The 22135-nt window shown below is 43.1% G+C and overlaps 1 protein-coding gene across 1 annotated transcript; it reads right to left on the bottom strand.

Moving 5' to 3' along the window:
• Positions 1 to 766: 766 nt before the first annotated feature.
• ppm1ka (protein phosphatase, Mg2+/Mn2+ dependent 1Ka) lies at positions 767 to 20386 on the bottom strand. Its single transcript, XM_077218019.1, has 7 exons — positions 20241 to 20386; positions 16154 to 16625; positions 15245 to 15345; positions 11835 to 12000; positions 8842 to 8986; positions 8469 to 8603; positions 767 to 1014 (listed from the first exon to the last, which is right to left on the bottom strand). The coding sequence occupies exons 2-7, from the start codon at positions 16585 to 16587 to the stop codon at positions 883 to 885; spliced, it is 1113 nt and encodes a 370-aa protein (XP_077074134.1). The 5' UTR covers positions 16588 to 16625; positions 20241 to 20386; the 3' UTR covers positions 767 to 882.
• Positions 20387 to 22135: the final 1749 nt, after the last annotated feature.

The raw sequence follows: 22135 nt of genomic DNA, 5'->3' as shown, positions 1-22135 counted from the left end.
TCAGGAACTGCTTAACCTGTTATGTCCAGTCCGGGCTTTAGATGCCTACGTTCACAGAGCTGCCCTGTGGCGTAAATCTGAGCAACTATTTGTTTGTTTTGGGTCACTCAAGAGAGGATTCCCTGCATCTAAACAGGTGATGAGTAAATGGATAGTCGAGGCTATTTCATTGGCTTATGAAGCGGCCGGACAGCCTTCACCTTTGGCTGTGCGGGCCCATTCTACTCGGAGTATGGTGGCCTCTATGGCCTTAATTTCGGGTGTTTCCCTTCTTGACATTTGCAATGCGGCTGGATGGTCCTCTCCGCATACATTTGTCAGGTTTTATGACCTTAACCTCTCCACTCCTGGGGCGAGGTTGCTTGCAGGACTTTCACACAGAACGGGTATTTTTCACTATGGCGTAGTGGGTATGGGGTTCCCACCGCGTCTCAAACGCAGCTCGAGTTCCCTTGAAAGGGAACGTCTCAGGTTACGTATGTAACCCTGGTTCCCTGATAGGGAACGAGACGCTGCGTTTGCCTGCCATACTTCCTGTATGCCCTGATCGACTTGCTTCAGGCCTTTCAGAAGCTGTCGCGGTATGATTTCAGGGTTGCTTTATAGTTTCCTGGTCTATGACGTCACCTATGTTGTAGCGGGCTTCCATTGGACTGATTTTACACGTGCTTCACGACGTAATCACGCAGAGCGTTCCCACCGCGTCTCAAACGCAGCGTCTCGTTCCCTATCAGGGAACCAGGGTTACATACGTAACCTGAGACGTTTTCTCCCAGCTTCATTCCCTTTAGATTGAAGTTCATACGTTTAGACTTGTGTTTGCTATCAGGTGGTGTAGTTGTGTATTGGGATCGTTTCTCCTCGTGTTGAGATGATCTTTTGTTAAGACCAGCGGCCGATGGAGGCAAAGTTTCGGCTCATGTTGTACGTGTATTCGTCGTTCTGATGCTTTCCCCAGGCTCCGAACGGGACGACAATAATTGTGCTGTTGTCCTCCGAGCCGTACTGCAGTGCCTGGACAACACAAACACACACTTTAAGACAAAGAATCATTGTGGAAATCATGGTCAGAATTAGTTTTACTTTCTCAGACTATAAGATTCCATCTAGGGCTGTGTAACGGTAAATCGCGATTAATCGCTTCCAAAATCAAAGTTTGTGTTTACATAATATATGTGTGTGTACTGTGTATAATTACTTTGTATATATAAATACACACACATGCATGTATATATTTAAGAAAAATGTGTTATTTATAAATAAAATATTTATATATAATATAATACAGTATAGTATAGAATATACTGTACATGCAAATGTTTCTTAAATATATATACATACATGCATGTGTGTGTATATATATATATATATATATATATATATATACAAAGTAATTATACACAGTACACACACATATATTATGTAAACACAAACTTTTATTTTGGATGCGATTAATCGTTGCACAGCACCAGAGCCCGTCTACGGAGAGCCTATTAAGCACTATTGTACCGAATGAATTTTGGTTGTAGTTCCACCAGAGTTCCACTAGGAGGCGATCGCCCATGAGTGCAAAATGAATTGGAGTCTATGGAGCTAGACGGCTAAATTTGTCTCTGTCACCCGATTGCTGTTGAGAAATCTGATTTGATTGTAGGTTTTGCAAGTTCAACATGGGTTATAGGTGGAAAGTTGAATGAACGAGTAGACTACTTATGTCCTTTCGATTTCTTACAGGTTGAGTTGTTGTTGCCCATTACACGCTAGCATTCTGCTATTGAACGCTGATTGGTCAGTGAAGGACTGATTATGACCAGAGATACCGCTTGATGGCATCCGAAGCAGGACCAGAATGTGTGTGTGTATTTTCGGCGTGGTCTTTTAAAACAACAAAACAAAAACTCGTCTAGCACGTGTATTTACCTGTGTCAGCGGTGTTGTCGATGCCTCGAGAGAAAAGAAAGTGCAGAGCGATGTGACGATTGCCGTAAAGCTGTTCTCTGGCCGCACGATGTGTATGACGTCCTTGACATTTTAAAAGACCTTTTCAAGCAAATAAGTGACTCTAAAAAATCTAACACCCAGCAATTTGTAATTTCTTTGCATCTCCTTTCGAATACAACATTCAAATTACTAGACAAAAAATTACAAATCAATTAGAATTGATTAGGCTAGTCATCCTGTTTCCTATCGGTCAGTCACTACAACGTAGGTCATGACTGACCAATAGGAATCTCGCTAGAGAGGCCAATCTACTTCGAGTGAAACTAAAACAAGCCAATACACATTGGCGTGCAATCATTTGCAACAGCTGTGCAGCCTCGCAGCGCGGGTATTTAACAAGCAGCTGGTGCGATTGCACACTAGCTTTTTGCTTCGGAGCCAAGCACTTCGTATGTGGAACAGAGTGAATTTGAAAGCAAGCCTCTTCTGGATCTCTCCACTTTGGTGCGGGCGTGACGGCACAGCAGCGCGAGCGATCTTTTTCTCTTCTCTCTCTCTCTTCTTTGTTTGTTGTTTTAAAACTGAGCAAACAAAAAAGCTGTTTTCACGGCTGGTAAGGTGCGTGGTTAAAGCGCTCAAAGGCCGTTTTTACGGCTGGTAAGGTGCGCGATTAAAGCGCTCAACGGCCGTTTAAACGGCTGGTAAGACCAGCGAGAGAGAATCGCGCACAGACAGGTGCACATTCCTGTCTGTGTTCGCCGTGACCGTTCCCCTGCGTGCTTCAGCACCAAGGAGAGCAGTCTCTAAAAGAGCTTACACAGATAGTTTGCGTCTTTTTCAAGATGACATTCTATCTGTGTGTTTCTGGATGCGGTCGTTACCTGGGGTTGCGGGATGGTCACGATCGCTGCCTTGTGTGTCTGGGCCTCGAACACGCACAGGCAGCGTTCGTGGATGAGTCATGTACCCATTGTGGGAAGATGACCATCTCGGAGCTGAGGTCGAGACTCACGTTCCTGATAAGTGACCTGAGGATTACAGTGAGCGCGCTTCCTTCGGGGAACCAACCCCCTAGGAACCCTCACTCCTCTCATGCTCCGCAACCAGTTGAGCTGCCAACGGAACGTTCTGGACCATCCTCGAGATGTGTACCAGTCATTTTCGTTCGGCGCTCCCTGCGACGACCAGATGTCGATCGCTGCATCGGAGGGTGGGTCAGACCTCTCCGCGGGCGACGGCTCGGAGCCGCTGCCTCCTTCAGGTGTGTCAGTGGTGCCCGAGTCGGACCCGGAGATGATGGCCATGCTTTCCCGGGCCGCCAACAGGATCGGGCTCGTGTGGAACCCTCCACCGTGTCCCGAGCCCTCGAGGTTGGACGATTGGTATCTCAGGGTGGCGCGCGCTGGTTCTCAGCAACCCACCCCAGTGCCTTTCTTCCCGGAAGTGCATGAGGAGCTCACAGGGACGTGGACGGCACCTTTTACTGCCAGAAACCGTCTCGGTGGCTCCTCCTCCCTCACCACCCTTGATGGCGGGGCAGCTAAGGGATACGCGCGTATCCCGCCCGTGGAACGGGCCGTTGCTATGCAACTGTGCCCTAACTCCACTTGGCGTGGAGAACCGTGTCTTCCTTCCCGGGCCTGTAAGTACTCGTCGGACCTGACCGGCAAGGCTTACAAGGCCTGTGGGGAAGCTGCCTCTGCCATGCACGCTATGGCGTTGTTGCAGGTTCATCAGGCCAAGGCACTAAAGGACCTGCACGAGGGTGGTCATGATCCACAAGTTCTCCAAGAACTTCGTACCGCAACTGACCTCGCGCTTCGTGTGACGAAGGTCACTGCGCGGTCAGTGGGTCGTGCGATGTCCACACTAGTGGTCCAGGAACGCCACCTCTGGCTGTGTCTGGCTGACATGCGGGAGACCGACAAGATCAGGTTCCTTAACTCCCCCGTGTCCCAGACCGGCATCTTCGGCGACGCGGTCGAGAACTTCTCCCAGCAGTTCTCGGCTGTACAGAAGCAGACTGAGGCCATTAAACACATCCTGCCATCAGCTGCTGCCTCCACCCCACCGCCCGCGGCTCCTCGGTCTGCTCGTCGCCGTGGGCGTCCGCCTGCGTCTGCCCCTGCTCCCGCGCCGCAGCAGCAGCCTTCATCCAAGCGGCACCGTGGAGTCAGTCGCAGGCAGGGCGCCCCGCCCGTCCAGGCCCCCGCCAAGAGGGGCGGCAAAGCCAAAGGTAAGCGGCCCTAGGACGGGCGACCCAGAGGTGGAAGGGACTGCTCTCCAGGAGACGATGACTGCATGGCTCCCTCCCCCGGAAGAGGGCCGGGTGGAAAATCCTTTGTTTCGTTTTGTTTGTGTTCCGCCGCTGGCCTTAAAACCAGCGGTACCCAAATTTTCAATAAAAGAGCAGTTTCTATCATCTCTGGGTCCGAAGAGGGCCCGGAGAGCATTGGGGGATCGGAATCCTTACCACTCTCATCCGCCTCTTCTATCGCCAGCCGGCAGCTGCGTACGGTCCGAGAACGCCACCGAGCCGCCTCCCGCACCTCCTGCCCCGTGGAACCAGGTAAGTGCTGCACAACACACTCAGACCCCGCTACGGGCCGCCTCCCAGAAAGAGCCTCCCGAGCCTCGTCCCTGTGTTCCACCTCGCTGCCCCACTCCGGGTACGCCTACGGTTCCTTTGGTCCCACTTGTACGGTCTCTGCGAGCCTGGTTAGCGCTCCCCAAGCCGTCTCGCTGGCTCATTCGAACCATCAGGCTCGGCTATGCGATTCAGTTCGCCCGGCGTCCCCCCAAGTTTCGGGCCATCCACTCCACTACAGTGAGAGCAGCCGATGCCCATGTCTTGAGTGCAGAGATCGCAGTCCTACTGGCGAAGGATGCGATAGAGCCGGTCCCTCCAGCCGATATGAGGTCAGGGCACTACAGTCCCTACTTCATTGTACCCAAGAAAGGTGGTGGGTTACGACCGATCTTGGATCTGCGAGTTTTGAATCGGAGCCTCCACAAGCTACCGTTCAAAATGCTCACGCAGAGACGCATTTTCGAATGCATCCGTCCCCAAGATTGGTTTGCAGCGATCGACCTGAAGGACGTGTACTTTCATGTCTCGATTCTTCCTCGACACAGGCCATTTCTGCGCTTTGCGTTCGAGGGTCGAGCATATCAGTACATAGTCCTACCCTTCGGGCTGTCCCTGTCCCCCCGTGTCTTCACGAAAGTCACGGAGGGGGCCCTTGTTCCCATGAGAGAACAGGGCGTTCGCATCCTCAACTATCTCGACGACTGGCTCATACTAGCACACTCTCGAGATCAGCTATGCGAACACAGGGACCTAGTGCTCAGGCACCTCAGCAAGTTGGGTCTTCAGGTCAACTGGGAAAAGAGCAAACTCTCCCCTGTGCAGAGGATCTCTTTTCTCGGTATGGAGTTGGATTCGGTCGCCCAGACAGCGCGCCTCACAGAGCAGCGTGCTCAGTCGGTGCTGAACTGCTTGAACACGTTCAAGGGCAGGACAGCGGTCCCACTGAAACTCTTTCAGAGGCTCCTGGGGCATATGGCAGCAGCATCAGCGGTAACCCCGCTCGGCCTGCTACATATGAGACCGCTTCAGCACTGGCTTCACGGCCGAGTCCCGAGATGGGCGTGGCATCATGGCACTCACCGGGTGGCAATCACACCGGAGTGCCGCCAGACCTTCAGCCCGTGGTCAGACCCCTCGTTCCTGCGGGCAGGAGTCCCCTTGGAACAGGTGTCCAGGCATGCTGTGGTATGCTAACAGATATCTGTAGAGCTGCGGGCTGGGCGACACCTAACACGTTCGCTAGATACTATAGCCTACGTGTAGAGCCGGTCTACTCCCGTGTTCTCACCCTAGACGGATAGAAGCACTGAGAGGTCTGGCTCTGTCGGCTTGCTGCACCCTACTGTGCACCCTTATTGCTCCAGAGTAAAACCTGTCGAGTCCTCCATAACCCCTCGGCCCGGACTTGGCGGAGCGTCCGGCGCCAGGCCCTTATCCGCTGAATCCTTGAGAACCGGATCTGGGCTGGGTTCCATATGTGTGACCCTACGGGGATCCCATATGTGTATATTCCACGGCTGCTCCTATCGGAAGCCCGTGTCTTTCCCTTGGGCTAAGTCACCCATTATTTCATATGCAGTACAGCCTTCGGGCTAGTCCATATGCATTTCCACATAACTCTTTGAAGAAGTGGCTTCCGCAGCGTTCCTTCCTAAACAGAAAGGGCACGCTTTCCCAGTGTTATCCAATATCTCACTGTATGGGTTATCACGGAACAACAGTGTCAGACTCACTCTGTGTGAGCCTCCGCCTATCGTCCTTCCAGGCAAGGAAGGCCTTAGAGGCTTGCATGGGGGCGCTGGATGGGGTGCAGCAGCTGTGGCGCTTTGGTAGGGATTCCTATTGGTCAGTCATGACCTACGTTGTAGTGACTGACCGATAGGGAACGTCTCGGTTACATATGGTAACCCTCGTTCCCTGAGGGAGGGAACGGAGACGTAGGTCCCGTCGCCAAATCTGCTGCCGCCCGCCGGGCGGCCAGCTTTTTCAGGCTTGGCTCCTCAGCAAAAAACTAGTGTGCAATCGCACCAGCTGCTTGTTAAATACCCGCGCTGCGAGGTTGCACAGCTGTTGCAAATGATTGCACGCCAATGTGTATTGGCTTGTTTTAGTTTCACTCGAAGTAGATTGGCCTCTCTAGCGAGATTCCTATTGGTCAGTCATGACCTACGTCTCCGTTCCCTCCCTCAGGGAACGAGGGTTACCATATATAACCGAGACGTTTTCAGTTGATGAATGAATGGAACATTGTAGCGCGCATCCCATCCAATAAACGCAATAATCTTTGTGCTTTGGAGTATTGATATGAAAAAAAGTCTCAGATTTCAAATTACGTCCATTTTCTTACGAAATTCAAAAACAACCGCTTTGGCGCTTTTGGCGTGAGATCGCTCTGGCGTAGCTCAAGAGAAGCAGAAGCGCCGAGCACGCATGCATGATCATCTCTTCCGCCTTAATAATACCAGTTACAGCGTGAAATAAACAAGAATGAGCATCTGAAAGTGTGTTAAAAGATAGAGTACAACTTATCGAAATCCTCATTGTCACATGGAATCGCTCAATCAGTGTTTCATCCGTGGAAAGACGTCAGTGAAACAGCTTGTAAACAATGTCATGTAACGTCACATTTACCTCAGAAAAACCATATCAGTGATCATGAACTCGTTAGTCAGCTAGAAAAATTAACTCTAGAGAGGAACATTTTGCTAAATATATGCACCATATTACATTTTCATTATAATTTTTTGATGTTCTTCGATATTTAATGCATGTTTGAATAAATCTGGCAAGTTTTTATTTCAGCCACCATTTAGGCTAAATGTAATCATATAACTTTATTATTGGAAAATAAATAAAAGTGTAATTTAAGTGTTTATATACAAATCAGTAAATCTTTACCTTCAATATTAGGCTAAAGTAGGCTAATGAAACAATTTTAATGATACAACTGACTCCCATAGTTTACAGCATTGGTTAAGGGATTTGTTTTCCTTGAGAAAATTTGCCATGTATTGTACCTGATATCCAAAATAATCAATATTGAATCGAAACGGAATCAAAATCGAATCGAATTGCAAGCTTGTGAATCGAAATCGAATCGAATTGTGAAATTTGTGTCAATACCCAGCCCAATATAGAACCAGAGTGGAACTGCAACCAGAAGCCGTTAGTTTACTGAGTGAAAGTTCTCCCCTTATTACCGTACGTTCACACCGCCGCCGATTTGAGCAGCAAAGAAGCTCTGGCCGCCCTGTCAAGGACGCTTGTCAAAAAGTTCGGGGAAGCTTGTTGACTCTTTGGTCGCTCTGACGTAGCAGGGAGAGGAGAAGTGTCACAACATGAAATGTCACATAAGATTGGTGTTTTTGCATTCCACTTCACTGCTGTTCTATTTAACTATGTAAACACGCGCTAGACTGTGTGCTCGAGCTTTGTGTCTTTTGCCGCGTCTCGCGCATGTCACAGCGTTTTAAAAAACGCGTCATTCAAGTTAAAATAAGTTCAACTTTAAGAACAAAAATGTAAACTATCCCAGCTATTTTATCCCATGCCTCGTTCTTTTGTAACTGGTCCCTATAAGCAAACAACGTCATATCATAAATGATAGGAAACCCAGCAACGGCGATTATTAGCTTCTCCTCCATTTTATCTGAACAAATGTTTTGGTAGGAACGAAAGTTTACATCGTGTGTTTCTCCGGAATCAGCCAGCGCGGAGGATGTCTATATTCAGATTGGTTGCTGGCTTTTGCCGCTGTTTGCCGCTGAACCGCGTCATAGCTCATTACCATAAAGTTGAGCTACTTTCAACTTTCTGATTGACGCTCAAGACGCTCAAAACGCCCATTGAAAATGAATGACTTCGGGTAGCTTTGGAAGCTCAAGTCGGCGGCGGTGTGAACGTACAGTACTTATTAACTTCATCGATCATTCTGCACCTGCTCAGCGATGACGTTTGCCGCCTCGGTGGGGTCGTGGCACTGGTTGATGACGTCACAGATCTCCTGGTTGGTCATGATGAAGTTGATGCCGTCGGTGGTGAGAACCAGGAAAGAGTCGTGCGCGTGCTGCAACTACACACGTCAGAGAACAGTCAGCGCAGGTTTACACAACAAATCGGACGCAAGTTTTGCACATTGAAATACCACCGCTAAACTTTTGTTTCATTTTACGATTTATTATGTCATTTTTCTTACAAACAAAAAAAGTTGTAAAATACAGTTTGAAATGCACAATTAAAACACATTTTAAAAGCCAGACTTTTATTTTAAATGCATCCGATTGACTATAACATATAGTGAAAGTGCATACTAGGGTTCGAGTGGTCTCTGGTTCTGCGATCACTCCGCTCTTCTTCAAGTCGAAGTCTCCGATGCTGCGGGTCATTGCCAAGCGGCCGTTAACGTTAGCCTGACCGACGCTATTCCAAGCCACGAACCCGCCACTATGACGGATTCTACACACAAACAAACACACATTATTTACATGCTTTGGTGGTACCATGATACCCACAACCGGCGCAACGTCATAGAATGTCTCTGAACAGATTCACGCCCACTTTTAGGGGAAAATAAACTAGACTTCCCATAGACTTCAATACAAAATAGCGACACAAAACAACGTCCGTACACAGCCGACAGGCGTGAACAACTTAAGAAATCACTAAGATTAAACATGTCAAGTAATTATATGTCCACCCTGCCTGCCATAGAGCGTGAAAGATGCATCAACAAACTTAATTTTGTCAATTTAAAAACATGTTCCTTCATTCTCCCAGCGTCAGATTGGTGTAACAACGCCACCCAGTGGCCAGAGGTGTCTTACCCGGACATTTACTTGTAGTCGTGAATGATTTTACTTCGTTTTTTAAAGTAAACATCTGTAAATATATATATTATATTTTTTAATATACATTATAATATATCTTATAATATATATAACCCCACTGGGTGGGGTTGTTACTGTACACCAGTTTGACGCCGGGAGAATGAAGGAACATGTTTTTAAATTGACCAAATTAAGTTTGTTGATGTATCTTTCACGCTCTATGGCAGGCAGGGTGGACATATAATTACTTGACATGTTTAATCTTGTAAAGTGATTTCTTAAGTTATTCACGCCTGTCGGCTGTGTACGGACGTTGTTTTGTGACGCTATTTTGTATTGAAGTCTATGGGAAGTCTAGTTTATTTTCCTCTAAAAAGGGGCGGTGACGAAATGGACAGTTACGTTCCCGGATGTGCCGGTAGTGCGTATGCAGGGATGATAATAACAATGTACACTACTCTTCAAAAGTTTGGTGTTTTTAACGTTTCTGAAAAAAGTCTCTTCTGCTCACCAAGGCTGCATCAAATGATCAAAAACACAGTAACATCAGTTATATTGTGAAATATTATTAAAATTTTTAAGAGGTTTTGTGCTTGAATATATTTTTGTAATTTATTCCTGTGATCAAAGCTGAATTTTCAGCATCATTACTCCAGTTTTAAAACTAAAAACTATTAAAAGCATTTTTGTTAATTGAAATAAAGTTTAAATGAAATAACATTCAATGTTAGATGACACTTAAACTAAACGCAAACTGCCTTGGCAACACGTGAAATCAAATGTTAATAAAACAAACTTTTTATTTTATTTCAACATTTCTCAATTTCATTTAGTTTATCTTGTATTAAAATTACAACTACAACTGAAATAAAAGTTAATAACTATATAGGCATATTTAAGAAAAACAATGACAAAACAACAAAATTACTAAACCTTTAACTGCAATTTAAAAAAAACATAAATAAAAACAAATTCAAAATATTAATAATAACTAAAAACTATTGAGAGTGAGGAGTTGTCGTCATGGTACAGAGCCCCTCCCCTCGATATCACGGGATCTCGCGGGATTCTCACCCTCTCCGCCATGTTGGCAGGATTCCGGCGGCAAAACAAGATTGTTTACGTGTGTTGTTAACTCGGTAGTAGAGGAGGTTCTCGCAATTCCACACTATTTTACCATGCCTGGAAGTCACTGCTGCGTTAAAAACTGCTACAGTACCTCACACGATACATACGGAAAACATAGGAAGAATGGAATACAGTTTTTTAGGTTACCGAAATGGACATAGCATCAGGGAGAGCAAGTCTCTGACCTGACGAGGAGACGCCGGATTACTTGGTTGGCTGATGCCTTTGATAAGTTGTCACTGTTTGCTGTGCCTTAACGAACATGTGCAAAAGTGTTGTTTGAGTGCCTTGTTCATTACTTTTTTATTTCTTGAAATAAATGCTTGAAACAACTTGATATGGCTTAACAATATTTATCGAGAACTGAATATATATGTATTTTTTTCAGACAACATAAGTTTCATGGACAACATAAGTAATAATAATAAAATAACAATACTGTTCTTAGTGCAAAAGAACAAATATCTTGATGCTGCTTCTCCAAATACCGCTGTTTTGCGCTTGGTGTGAGCTTGTTCCTGTAAGGTCCCTTTTCTTTCGCCTTATCTTTTTGCATTTCTTTACTTTTTTCCTTTTTTTCTCGTATTCGTAGATCCGTCTCTGTCCCGCCGAAATAATAAATGTGCGAAAATAATGAATGCGCAAAAATGAAAGAGCTCTTGAATGTTTAGTCGCGCTTCTGTGAAGATCTGATGGCGTTGCCCCTGGCAACTGATAGCGTCTCCAACCATCATGGCGGACCGGCTCAGACCCCGCCCACATCGGCACGTGACTCCTCAATCTCAATAGTATCTCAATTATACTAATATAACATTGATTGGAAACAAACTGAAATATGTTGAAGCACTAAAATTACTAACATGAACTAGAAGTGAAATAAAAATAAATGAAACCTAATATATAATATAAATATAATATATAAATATATACAATAAAATAAAAACTAATAAAAATTACGAAAACGCATAACATAATTACAAAAACAATAACAACCTGTAATTAAAATAAAGCCTGATAAAAAAATAAATAAAAGCAAATTCAAAATATAAAAGAAAACTATTATATATAAAAAAGCATGTTATTAGCATGCCATGTCCAGATAGTAACCTAAAACAGTGCTTTTATCCAAGCAATATACCGAAATTGTTCTGCAAATAAAATCCACATAACCAAACGAACGCTTGCATAACATTGCGTGATTCTTACAGCCGTAAGCCATCATTTGAGTTGCAGGGTTTTGGCTTTTATTAATAGCACACAGGCCTGTTAAATACGCAGAGAGATCTGGTATCACTACACATAGCAGAGCATGTTATTCCTGGAGATCTGGTGTGTGTGTGTGTGTGTACCTGTGTTTCTCATCTTTCCTCTCTGGCGTGTGATCGTCTGTGAGTTTGCGAGATTTGCCCTTCCTGCACAGAAGAGCTCGACTGTCCCCGACACTGCCGACGACCAGCTCGATCCCGTCTCTCAACAGCGCCACCGTCGCAGTCGTGCCCACCATCATGAGCGAGGCTGAGGAGTCCACCACAGCACAAACACACTTTAATGAACACTTACAGGATATCATGCTATTAAAGGTGACCTAGTATGCCCCTTTTCACAAGATGTAATATAAATGTATAGTGTCCCAAGGTGTCTGTGAAATTTCAGTTCAAAATTCCCCCCAGATCATTAATTATAGCTTGTCGAATTTGCCCCTTTTTAGGAGTGAGCAAAAACACGCCGTTTTTGTGTGTGTGTCCCTTTAAATGCAAATGCTTCCATTCAGATCCTTCAAGTCCCGTAAAGGCAATTCTAACAAAAAATTCTAAACACATTATAAATGATATAAATGTATTGCTAAAACATATTGCAAAGACTGTGAACTGTGAAGTACATAATTGTGGAGTTAGACCGTTAAACAGTTTTTCACCATTGCCGTGTTCCTGATTTTTTGGGCGGGTCTAAAACGGGGCTTGATGACGCACTGGAGCGCCTGAGCTCCTGGACACGCCCCTACTTGATGACGCACTGGAGACACTGAGCTCCTGGACACGCCCCTACTTGATGACTCACTGGAGAAACTGAGCTCCTGGACACGCCCCTACTTGATGACGCACTGGAGACACTGAGCTCCTGGACACGCCCCTACTTGATGACGCACTGGAGAAATTGAGCTCCTGGACACGCCCCTACTTGATGACGCACTGGAGACACTGAGCTCCTGGACACGCCCCTACTTGATGACGCACTGGAGAAACTGAGCTCCTGGACACGCCCCTACTTGATGACGCACTGGAGACACTGAGCTCCTGGACACGCCCCTACTTGATGACGCACTGGAGACACTGAGCTCCTGGACACGCCCCTACTTGATGACGCACTGGAGACACTGAGCTCCTGGACACGCCCCTACTTGATGACGCACTGGAGAAACTGAGCTCCTGGACACGCCCCTACTTGATGACGCACTGGAGAAACTGAGCTCCTGGACACGCCCCTACTTGATGACGCACTGGAGACACTGAGCTCCTGGACACGCCCCTACTTGATGACGCACTGGAGCCACTGAGCTCCTGGACACGCCCCTACTTGATGACGCACTGGAGAAACTGAGCTCCTGGCCCCGCCCCTACTTGATGACGCACTGGAGAAACTGAGCTCCTGGACACGCCCCTACTTGATGACGCACTGGAGAAACTGAGCTCCTGGACACGCCCCTACTTGATGACGCACTGGAGACACTGAGCTCCTGGACACGCCCCTACTTGATGACGCACTGGAGAAACTGAGCTCCTGGACACGCCCCTACTTGATGACGCACTGGAGACACTGAGCTCCTGGACACGCCCCTACTTGATGACGCACTGGAGAAACTGAGCTCCTGGACACGCCCCTACTTGATGACGCACTGGAGACACTGAGCTCCTGGACACGCCCCTACTTGATGACGCACTGGAGACACTGAGCTCCTGGACACGCCCCTACTTGATGACGCACTGGAGACACTGAGCTCCTGGACACGCCCCTACTTGATGACGCACTGGAGACACTGAGCTCCTGGACACGCCCCTACTTGATGACGCACTGGAGACACTGAGCTCCTGGACACGCCCCTACTTGATGACGCACTGGAGACACTGAGCTCCTGGACACGCCCCTACTTGATGACGCACTGGAGACACTGAGCTCCTGGACACGCCCCTACTTGATGACGCACTGGAGAAACTGAGCTCCTGGACACGCCCCTACTTGATGACGCACTGGAGACACTGAGCTCCTGGACACGCCCCTACTTGATGACGCACTGGAGACACTGAGCTCCTGGACACGCCCCTACTTGATGACGCACTGGAGACACTGAGCTCCTGGACCCGCCCCTACTTGATGACGCACTGGAGCCACTGATGCTGGCCGCTCCACTAACAACATAAATAGAGCACATTCGCATCAGTTTGCCGCTCAATCGCGAGTTGCTGTCAGTACTATTAGTTACTAAAGCCTACAGTTTGCTAGCTATGCGTTCGTCACGGAAATGAGTACTTCCTGGATGCCGTCACGTACAAAACAGATCGGTGTCCTTATTTAAATTTCCGAAAAACGATCACATCAAGAATAGGTGGATTAATTTTGTGAAGAGCCTCTGTAGTGATCATTTTGCACGGGATAGTCTTATAAACTTTCGTCGGAGACAACTGGGATTCACTGATAATCCGCTGTTACTGGTGAATGGGGCCGAACCGACTATCTCCCGCCTCAGCCTTCAACCTCCCGTTGCGCCGACAACTGGTGCCATCACCGGCTGGAGCTTTCCCGCGAGTGGGCGGAGTTTCAGCGCAGCAGCGGACACGCCCCCAGCATTTGAAAGCAGAGACTACTGCTCATTTTTTCAAGATTTTAAAAGCTTATTTTATGTACTTGCCGGCTTTATTTATCATTCAAATTTGGTTTAGGTGGCCAATAACACATTTTTCTGTGGTGTGACAAACTCAGAAAACATACTTAATTTTGACTTTACAGGGACTTTAATTATAGCTTCAGAACAAAACAAAATCTCAGAAATTACCAGTAGCGAGTGCAGCTCTACAGAGACTCAGGAAGAGTTTACTTTTAGACGCACATGTACGTTAATGAATGGTTAGTGGATAGGCTACATGTATGTAGTTGTTGTGGAGTTACATTGATTCATCTCATCGACTTTCATGTACCGTCATGTTTAATTTATACACAAGTGTACACAGTTCCCTGAGGTTTTTAAAAGACAGCTGTGACTTTTTTTGGTCAAATGTTCTGTGTTCGTCTGTGCTCAACGACTAAACAGTTTTCATGCCTTGCTTGAACTTTTGCCATTGCGTCAGAACTGGTTACACTGGTGTCGCTTGTGAAAACCAAATGTTGGCGCCGTGGGTGTAAACGTGCAGATTAAGGGCCGGTAATATTATAATAGGATCCCCTTCCTACATCAGAAGGGGAGCAAAATCTGATCGTCTTATTTTTTTAAATGCTTGCAGAGAAAGGCTCACCAAAACAAAGTTACTGTGTTTCGCCTTTTTTTTTTTCATGTTTTCTGTGTTGGTAGTTGCACCGGGGACCCGATTATAACACTTAAACACGGGAAAAGTCAAATTTTCATGATATGTCCCCTTTAAAGTGGCTGTTTAGTGTATGTATGAAATCCTCAAGTTCATACAGGGAATGCATGAACTGATCAAATAAGTGTACCATGAAATGCAATGCAAGTGGCAAATGCATTTATGTAAATGTTAATATTTCATACCATTGCCATATATCCGCAGCTCCGCAGCTAAAGCCACGTCCACCTGCAGGAACGCTTTCGACAAAACCGCCTGTAAATCTGTTTCCACCTCCAAACAGTCCCTACAAAACACAAAAACTTCATCTTCACTTTTTCATTCACAATGGTGCGTCATATTAAATTGACCCAGAAAACATTTTGGAGTTGATGGAAATACTGGTTATGATTTTCTTGACATTTTGTGAAGGTCATGAACATGATTAAATTATGCTTAAAATTAAACATGATTAAAAAATGTAATCTAAGTAATTAAATTATGTAGTGATTAATTAATCTAATTAATCGCACATTAAATTTGGCTGAGAAATTACCCCCAAAAGATTATTTAAAGGCATTATTGTGTTAAATGAGAAAAACATCAAATATACAATAAGTAGCTTTACAAAGAAACTAAAACTGCCAGAATACATTGAAGGTATAAATGTTTTTCAAATTTTTTTAAACAAATTTTTTTATTTAAATTATACTGTATATAAATTATATTTAGAACTGTATCTAACAACAATTTAAAAAATATTTTTTACAAAATGTGAATTATTTTATTAGTATTTTAAATATTTTACCTGATTTTTTTTTATTGGTGAATTGTATTGAATCAAACTAGACTGTAAAAAATTTCGAAGTAAATAAAACAAGTAGCCTACTTTTTACAAGAAAATACTAAATCATTCTTTCTACTTTAAAAATTAACATTTAATTCAATGTGTTTCTCCATTTCTTTGTAATTTATTGTCAAATTTACTTGCAATTTCTGAGTGAAAACTGTTTCAAAGCCTACTTTTCTCAGTCTAGGGTAATTTTACCAGGAACATAACTAGAACTTTAACATAATACAAGGGTTAATTAAGTTTAACTGAACTGAAGGTGTACCTGATGTGTTGCTCCATGTGTTTGTGACAGAAATCGGCGGCCTGTGGTCCTCCGTGCCCGTCAAACAGAGCGAAGTACAGTATGTTATGCGCGAGCTTGCTCACTTGGAAACGGTCCTCGTTTTCCCGCCGGCGGCCGATGTGGGAGGCACAGCCCACGTTGGAAAGGCTGACGTGTGGGATGGGGGTCCCATAACGGATGCTGGGCGGCAACAGGATAGGCTCCTCTATCCGGTTATCCCAAATCCCAAAGGAATCCCACGTGGCTGGACGGCCGCTTCCGTCCATGTCCAAGCGTGTGGTGCTCCATCGGACTCCGGGAATGGTCGGCTTCCGCTCGCACACACACCTGGCCGGATGCGTGTTCGAGCTCCGGCCCACTGCAGGGAGGCTGCATCGGAGCAGACGGGACAACGAGACGGCCGAGACGGACATTGAGACTTCTGTTGCCCTGCACACTTCAGATATGACTCCTGTGATCAAAATTAAAGGGGAACACTTTGAAATAAGGTTTAATTTAGTGCGGTCAAATCTATTAATTAGTGTGTTTATACAGTGTGTGTGTGTGTGTGTATATATAAACTTTTATGTTAGATGCGATTATTTGCGATTAATCACGTCTAAAATAAAAGTTTGTAATATATGTGTGCATATATACAGTATACATATATACATATATATATATATAATGATTTCCATTACACGAGAGTAGATGTTAAAACTTCATGCTGATTTGTACTCGGCTTTCGCCAAGATAAGCACCAACTAAGACGTAGCTTTACAGTAACCTATGCTTCTCCATCCATTTACGCTTCTTTCCATATGGTGATGTGAATCTCCTTCTGTCTGGTGTTAACACGCGTCAGCACAAACAACGGCTGCAACCACAGTGCGGTCTCCCTATGACAACCCTCTGGATTGAGCTGAGTAAAGGACATCTCTAGGGTCTTCAAGTGGGCACCTTCCGTCCTCAGTGTTTCGTCGACTAGCCCACGACACCTCAAGAGGGCTCGACAGTGACTCTGGCGTCCCAGAGTCCCCCCCCTCCGTCCCCCACTCAACTCAGCCCAGCTTACTGACCTTTACATCCCTCCTGCTGCTGAGACCTAACCACAATCTCACAATCTCTGATTGTCCTGAGCGAGAATTGGTTTTAACACCTTTTCTTGGTGGTTGCTCGCCTGGGCGGAGGAATATTGTCTTCTGTGTGTAACGTTTTGCTAGAACAGGTGGCAACTTATTGGTTATGTTACGCTTGTCTTCCAATGCTAAAGCCAAACATCGCAATACTTGGTCATGGCGCCAAGTAAACCGACCTTGGCTAAGAGCCACCTTACATCCTGTCAAAATGTGCCTTAATGTGGCAGGTGATGAACACAAAGGACAAGAGGGATCCTCTCCTACCCAGAGGTTTAGGTTCTGCGGTGATGGGAGAACATCATATGTTGACCTGATAAGGAAACTGATCCTACTCTCTTCCATTGAACAAAGTTCTTGCCAGCCCATTTTGCGTTGTTCCACACTCTCCCATCTCATCCACTCTCCCTGCTTGGCCTGGGAAATGGCCTTTATACATCTCATTCTCTCCTCCTGCTTTCGCACCTCGTTGACTACACGCTTCCTCCTTTGAGCTGGGCCTGCCTTGTGCCATTTAGGAGGAGCTAAACTGAGCCCAAAACCCCCTCTTCCATGCTGTACCTGTCCCACGATATCACCAATATATATACATACATACACACATTATATATTTACAAACTTTTATGTTAGATGCGACTAACGATTATTCGCGATTAATCGCATCTCAAATAATAATTAGTAAATATATATGTGTGCATATTTATGTGTGTATATACATATACAGTATATACATATATATAAGTATATATATACACACATTATGTATATACAAACTTTTATGTTAGATGTGATTAAATAGCTTTAAATAGATTTATCGCGATTAATAGCATCTAACATAAAAGTTTGTAGATGTGCCCATGTGTATGTATTTATATATATATATATATATATTTATATATATATATATATATATATATATATATATATACTGTACATATACACACAGTCTATATATACACACATACACAACACACACACACATATTTAAAAAAAATGATGTTAGATGCGATTAGTCACGATTAATCACGATTAATCGATTTGACAGCACTAGTTTAATTTAGTTAGCTTGAACGAACAAAAAATATATATTGGTCACCATTTACTAATACAATATTAAAATCCAAAGTTGTATCTGTTAATATTATTGATAACACTTTACAATAAGGTCCCACGAGTTAACATCAGTAAGTGCATTTACTAACATTGACAATAAGCGATACTTTTGTTACAGTATTTATTTATTTTTGCTAGTTAATAAAAACATAACTGTTCACTGTTAGTTCATATTAGTTCAGCTCCATTAAATAATGTTAACATCTTTTGATTTTAATAATAAATTAGTAAATGTTGAATTAACCTTAACTAAGATTAGTAATTGTTTTAGAAGTATTGTTCGTTGTTAGTTCATCTTAAAAAAATTAGTTAACCAATGAAATGCAAGTGTTACCATATTATTTAATTGACCTGATCTAATATGAACTAACAGTAGGCCTAGTTGTATTGTTATTAACCAACATTAAGAAAGATTAATAAATACTGTAATAAATGTATTACTCATTGTTAGTTAATGCATTAATTAATGTTAAATAATGAGACCCTTATTGTACTTAGTAGTATTTGCCAACTCAAAACACACCCCAAATCTTTTGCAATGTTTTCAGATGATGCAGACATTGCGAAGATTTCAGATGATGGCAACATAATCTTAACATTGTAATATTTTTCTTATACTGTAATTACGAGAACAAGTTGTAACTGCAGCATAAAGTTAACTAAAGTTAACTTACAACATAACATTACAGCTGTATATCACATTACTTGGACACACTCATCTCTGGCTGATAACAGAATACTTCTTAAATTATAACATTGAAATAAGCATTTTCTGTAAAGCTGTTTTGAAATAATATGTATTGTGAAAAGCGCTACACTAATAAATAAGCTTGAATTGAATTGATCAGGGACCTGTGATGAGAGAGGTCTATCACGTCCTCCGAAAAAGACAATCAATCTATTGGGTAACCAAAGATGTGAGCAGCACATGTTTAATGACTTCTTCAGGTCAAGTTCATGTGAATCTGCTGTGCGTCACACTACTGACCTTTGTGAGACGTGTGTGTTTCATGTCAAAACAGACACATGCCATTCCCAGCACAAATGACATCACTGGGTCATAAATGTTGCATTATCACAAGTGTTATCAATGAATGTGAACATTTCAAAATGCATATTCTTGATTTAAATTACTTGCAGCATGTAAAAAGCACATTTTCTTATTTGCACTATATCTTTATGTATTATTGTTAAAAAATATTAATACTTTTTTGCTGATTTTACATGTGTACTTTTGATTCATGGTAAATGATTCATGGTAAAAAATTAAAAAAAGAAAGCTTCTCCAGCACTTCTGTTCTTTTCTAAACTTTCTTTTTTTTCTTTTTTGTTTAATGTTTAGAACAATGTACTTCGCAAACAAATTGGATAAATAAATATTTTCTTTTCTAAACTTTTTAAAATTAACTTTATGCTTGTTAATTTTTTTTAAAATGACAGTAAAACTGTAGGCAACAACAAAGGGCTTTCCAATAGCATGTCCAATATCATGCAGTTCAATACAATATTCATATTGACGTGTGTGTGTGTGTGTGTGTGTGTATAAACATTGTATTAAATCGTAGTATTTATGAAAGCAAATCTTATTTTAAAAGCTTTATTATTAATGTTTTACACTTTTGTTTACTTGAAATCTGAACTGAAAGGGTATGTTTTAAGCGTTTCTACATAAACACAGATTGATTGTCTAATTAATAGTAGTTAAGTCCCAACAAAAATAGGCTATAACGATGTTTCTTCAGGAATAATAATTCATCAGACCAGATTTCGTCTGAAAGCTCTGAATGTCACCGCTCGTTACAAAAGCAAAACTCATGAAAACGTTTACAGAAACTTACCTGCGTCAAATAAGCAGGTTTATCATTTAGTTGATAAAGTTATTGTCCGTCGAAAAAGGGTGAGCTAGACAGCTGGAGTGACAGGAGGTGTGTGTCAAATCAACACACTTCAACGCTACTAGTTAAACTGATAAACTAGTCTTGCTCCAGGGGGCGTTAGCGGATCAAAAGCCAGATCAACATTTGAGCCGCATTTAAATCTCAGGATATAACTTACTTTGTCAGTAAAGAGACGTTCGTATGCTAAACCCTATACACTGTTAAATCGATTAATTCAAAGAATTCAAAACATGAGCAAATAATGAAAGTACGCCGCGGCAATGTTTACAAAATTATTTTGAAATCATTCTGACCATAAACACAAACGACTGTGATTGGTCGATCCTGAGCAGCGCTGAGAAAAGTAACATATATCAAGTGGCCAAGTTCTAATTCAGAAGTGGTCAGGATAATAATTAATACAGAAATAATGACACAGAGATACTTTAAGGAAATTATATAATGAAGAATGAACCGTGAATAAACTATTATTTAGACTCGTTCTTCCTGACCAATCAGAGACAACGTCCGAGCTGCTAAACCCCGCTTCTTCACCACATTCCATTATACAGATTATCCAATCACAGGCCGCCTCTGCAGGCCGCTCGTCCAATCAGATGAGGGGGTGTGTGAGTGTTTGGGTCAGGCGTTTTTTATGCGCTCCACTGCGTCCAACATTCTCTTGCTGACTGACATGATTTGCTTTACTGTATTGGTTTATTTTCTGTAAATTAATTCCTCAAACCAAAGGATTATTTGTTCTATAGTATAGACTTGAGAACATGCGTCCCCGATAGAAGTATTATGATTATTTAAGATAGAAATGCCTTTGAACATCTAACAAAAATGTGTTACAGTCCCAAATATATTTGATTTAAAAATGCATTAGTGGCATTAGCATTAACACTGTGTGTTTGGCCTCTCTCTTTCACTCTCTCAAACACAAACACACACACACACACACACACACACACACACACACACACACACACACACACACACATCGTGTGGATCGCAGCTTGTTTCCGCTGTAAACATGGTCTTGAATAAAAGATCAGCAAGTACTCAAAAAAGATACATTTAAATAGAGTATAAATAACTCATTCCTGTGGAGACCATAACGTTTTCTTAAGGAAACAGCTGCATTTGCAAGGTAGCAATTGTGTAAAGGTTTAGGTTTAGTTTACAGTAGCCTACATACTACAAATTTACTGCACAGTATACAGTAAGTTTTAGGCTAGTATTCCATTCCAGAAAAATACAACAATAAATGGTTACATTTGCATAAGGAAGAAAGAGCAGTTACAATACAATATATGCAACTATTAAAGATAATTTGATATTAGGTCATTAGGAAGATTTTTAAACCTTAAATTTCTGAAGAAATAAAGCAAAAATAGAACTAAACACCTTAAAATGAGTCTGAATGGAGTTTGTGTCATTTGTTGAATTGCAGAAGTTTAATATTTACTTATACTTAATAGTGTTTGAGGTTTTGAACAAACACTAACCAAAATGTTTGAGGAACATCAGCACATAAAGAGAGCAAAACAGAAATATGAAAGAGAGATATCACACCATTTGTCTGAAGTAAGTAGGGCAGATGCTCCGTATAGGGTCCATAATGTCGACCGAACACAGGACTCAGTAGATATGTGTGCTTATAAACCTGTGTGTTTGATTTACTCTGAGTGCTGCAGATACAATATCAACGCAGCTCGACTGAAATATTTAGAGATGGACTCAGTTCAGACATCATTTAGAACAAAGATAACCCAATTTAAGTCAATATCTACGTCTTGCTCCCTCACACGGAAAAGATAAAATATTCAGTAGACTTCACTTAAGAGCTCTGT

This window comes from Siphateles boraxobius, unplaced genomic scaffold (genome assembly GCF_051911475.1).
Source record: "Siphateles boraxobius isolate OS27281-9 unplaced genomic scaffold, OSU_SipBor_1 77, whole genome shotgun sequence".
Lineage (NCBI taxonomy): Eukaryota > Metazoa > Chordata > Actinopteri > Cypriniformes > Leuciscidae > Siphateles > Siphateles boraxobius.
Note: the sequence above shows the minus strand (reverse complement) of the source record. Positions and strands in the feature narration are given on the sequence as shown.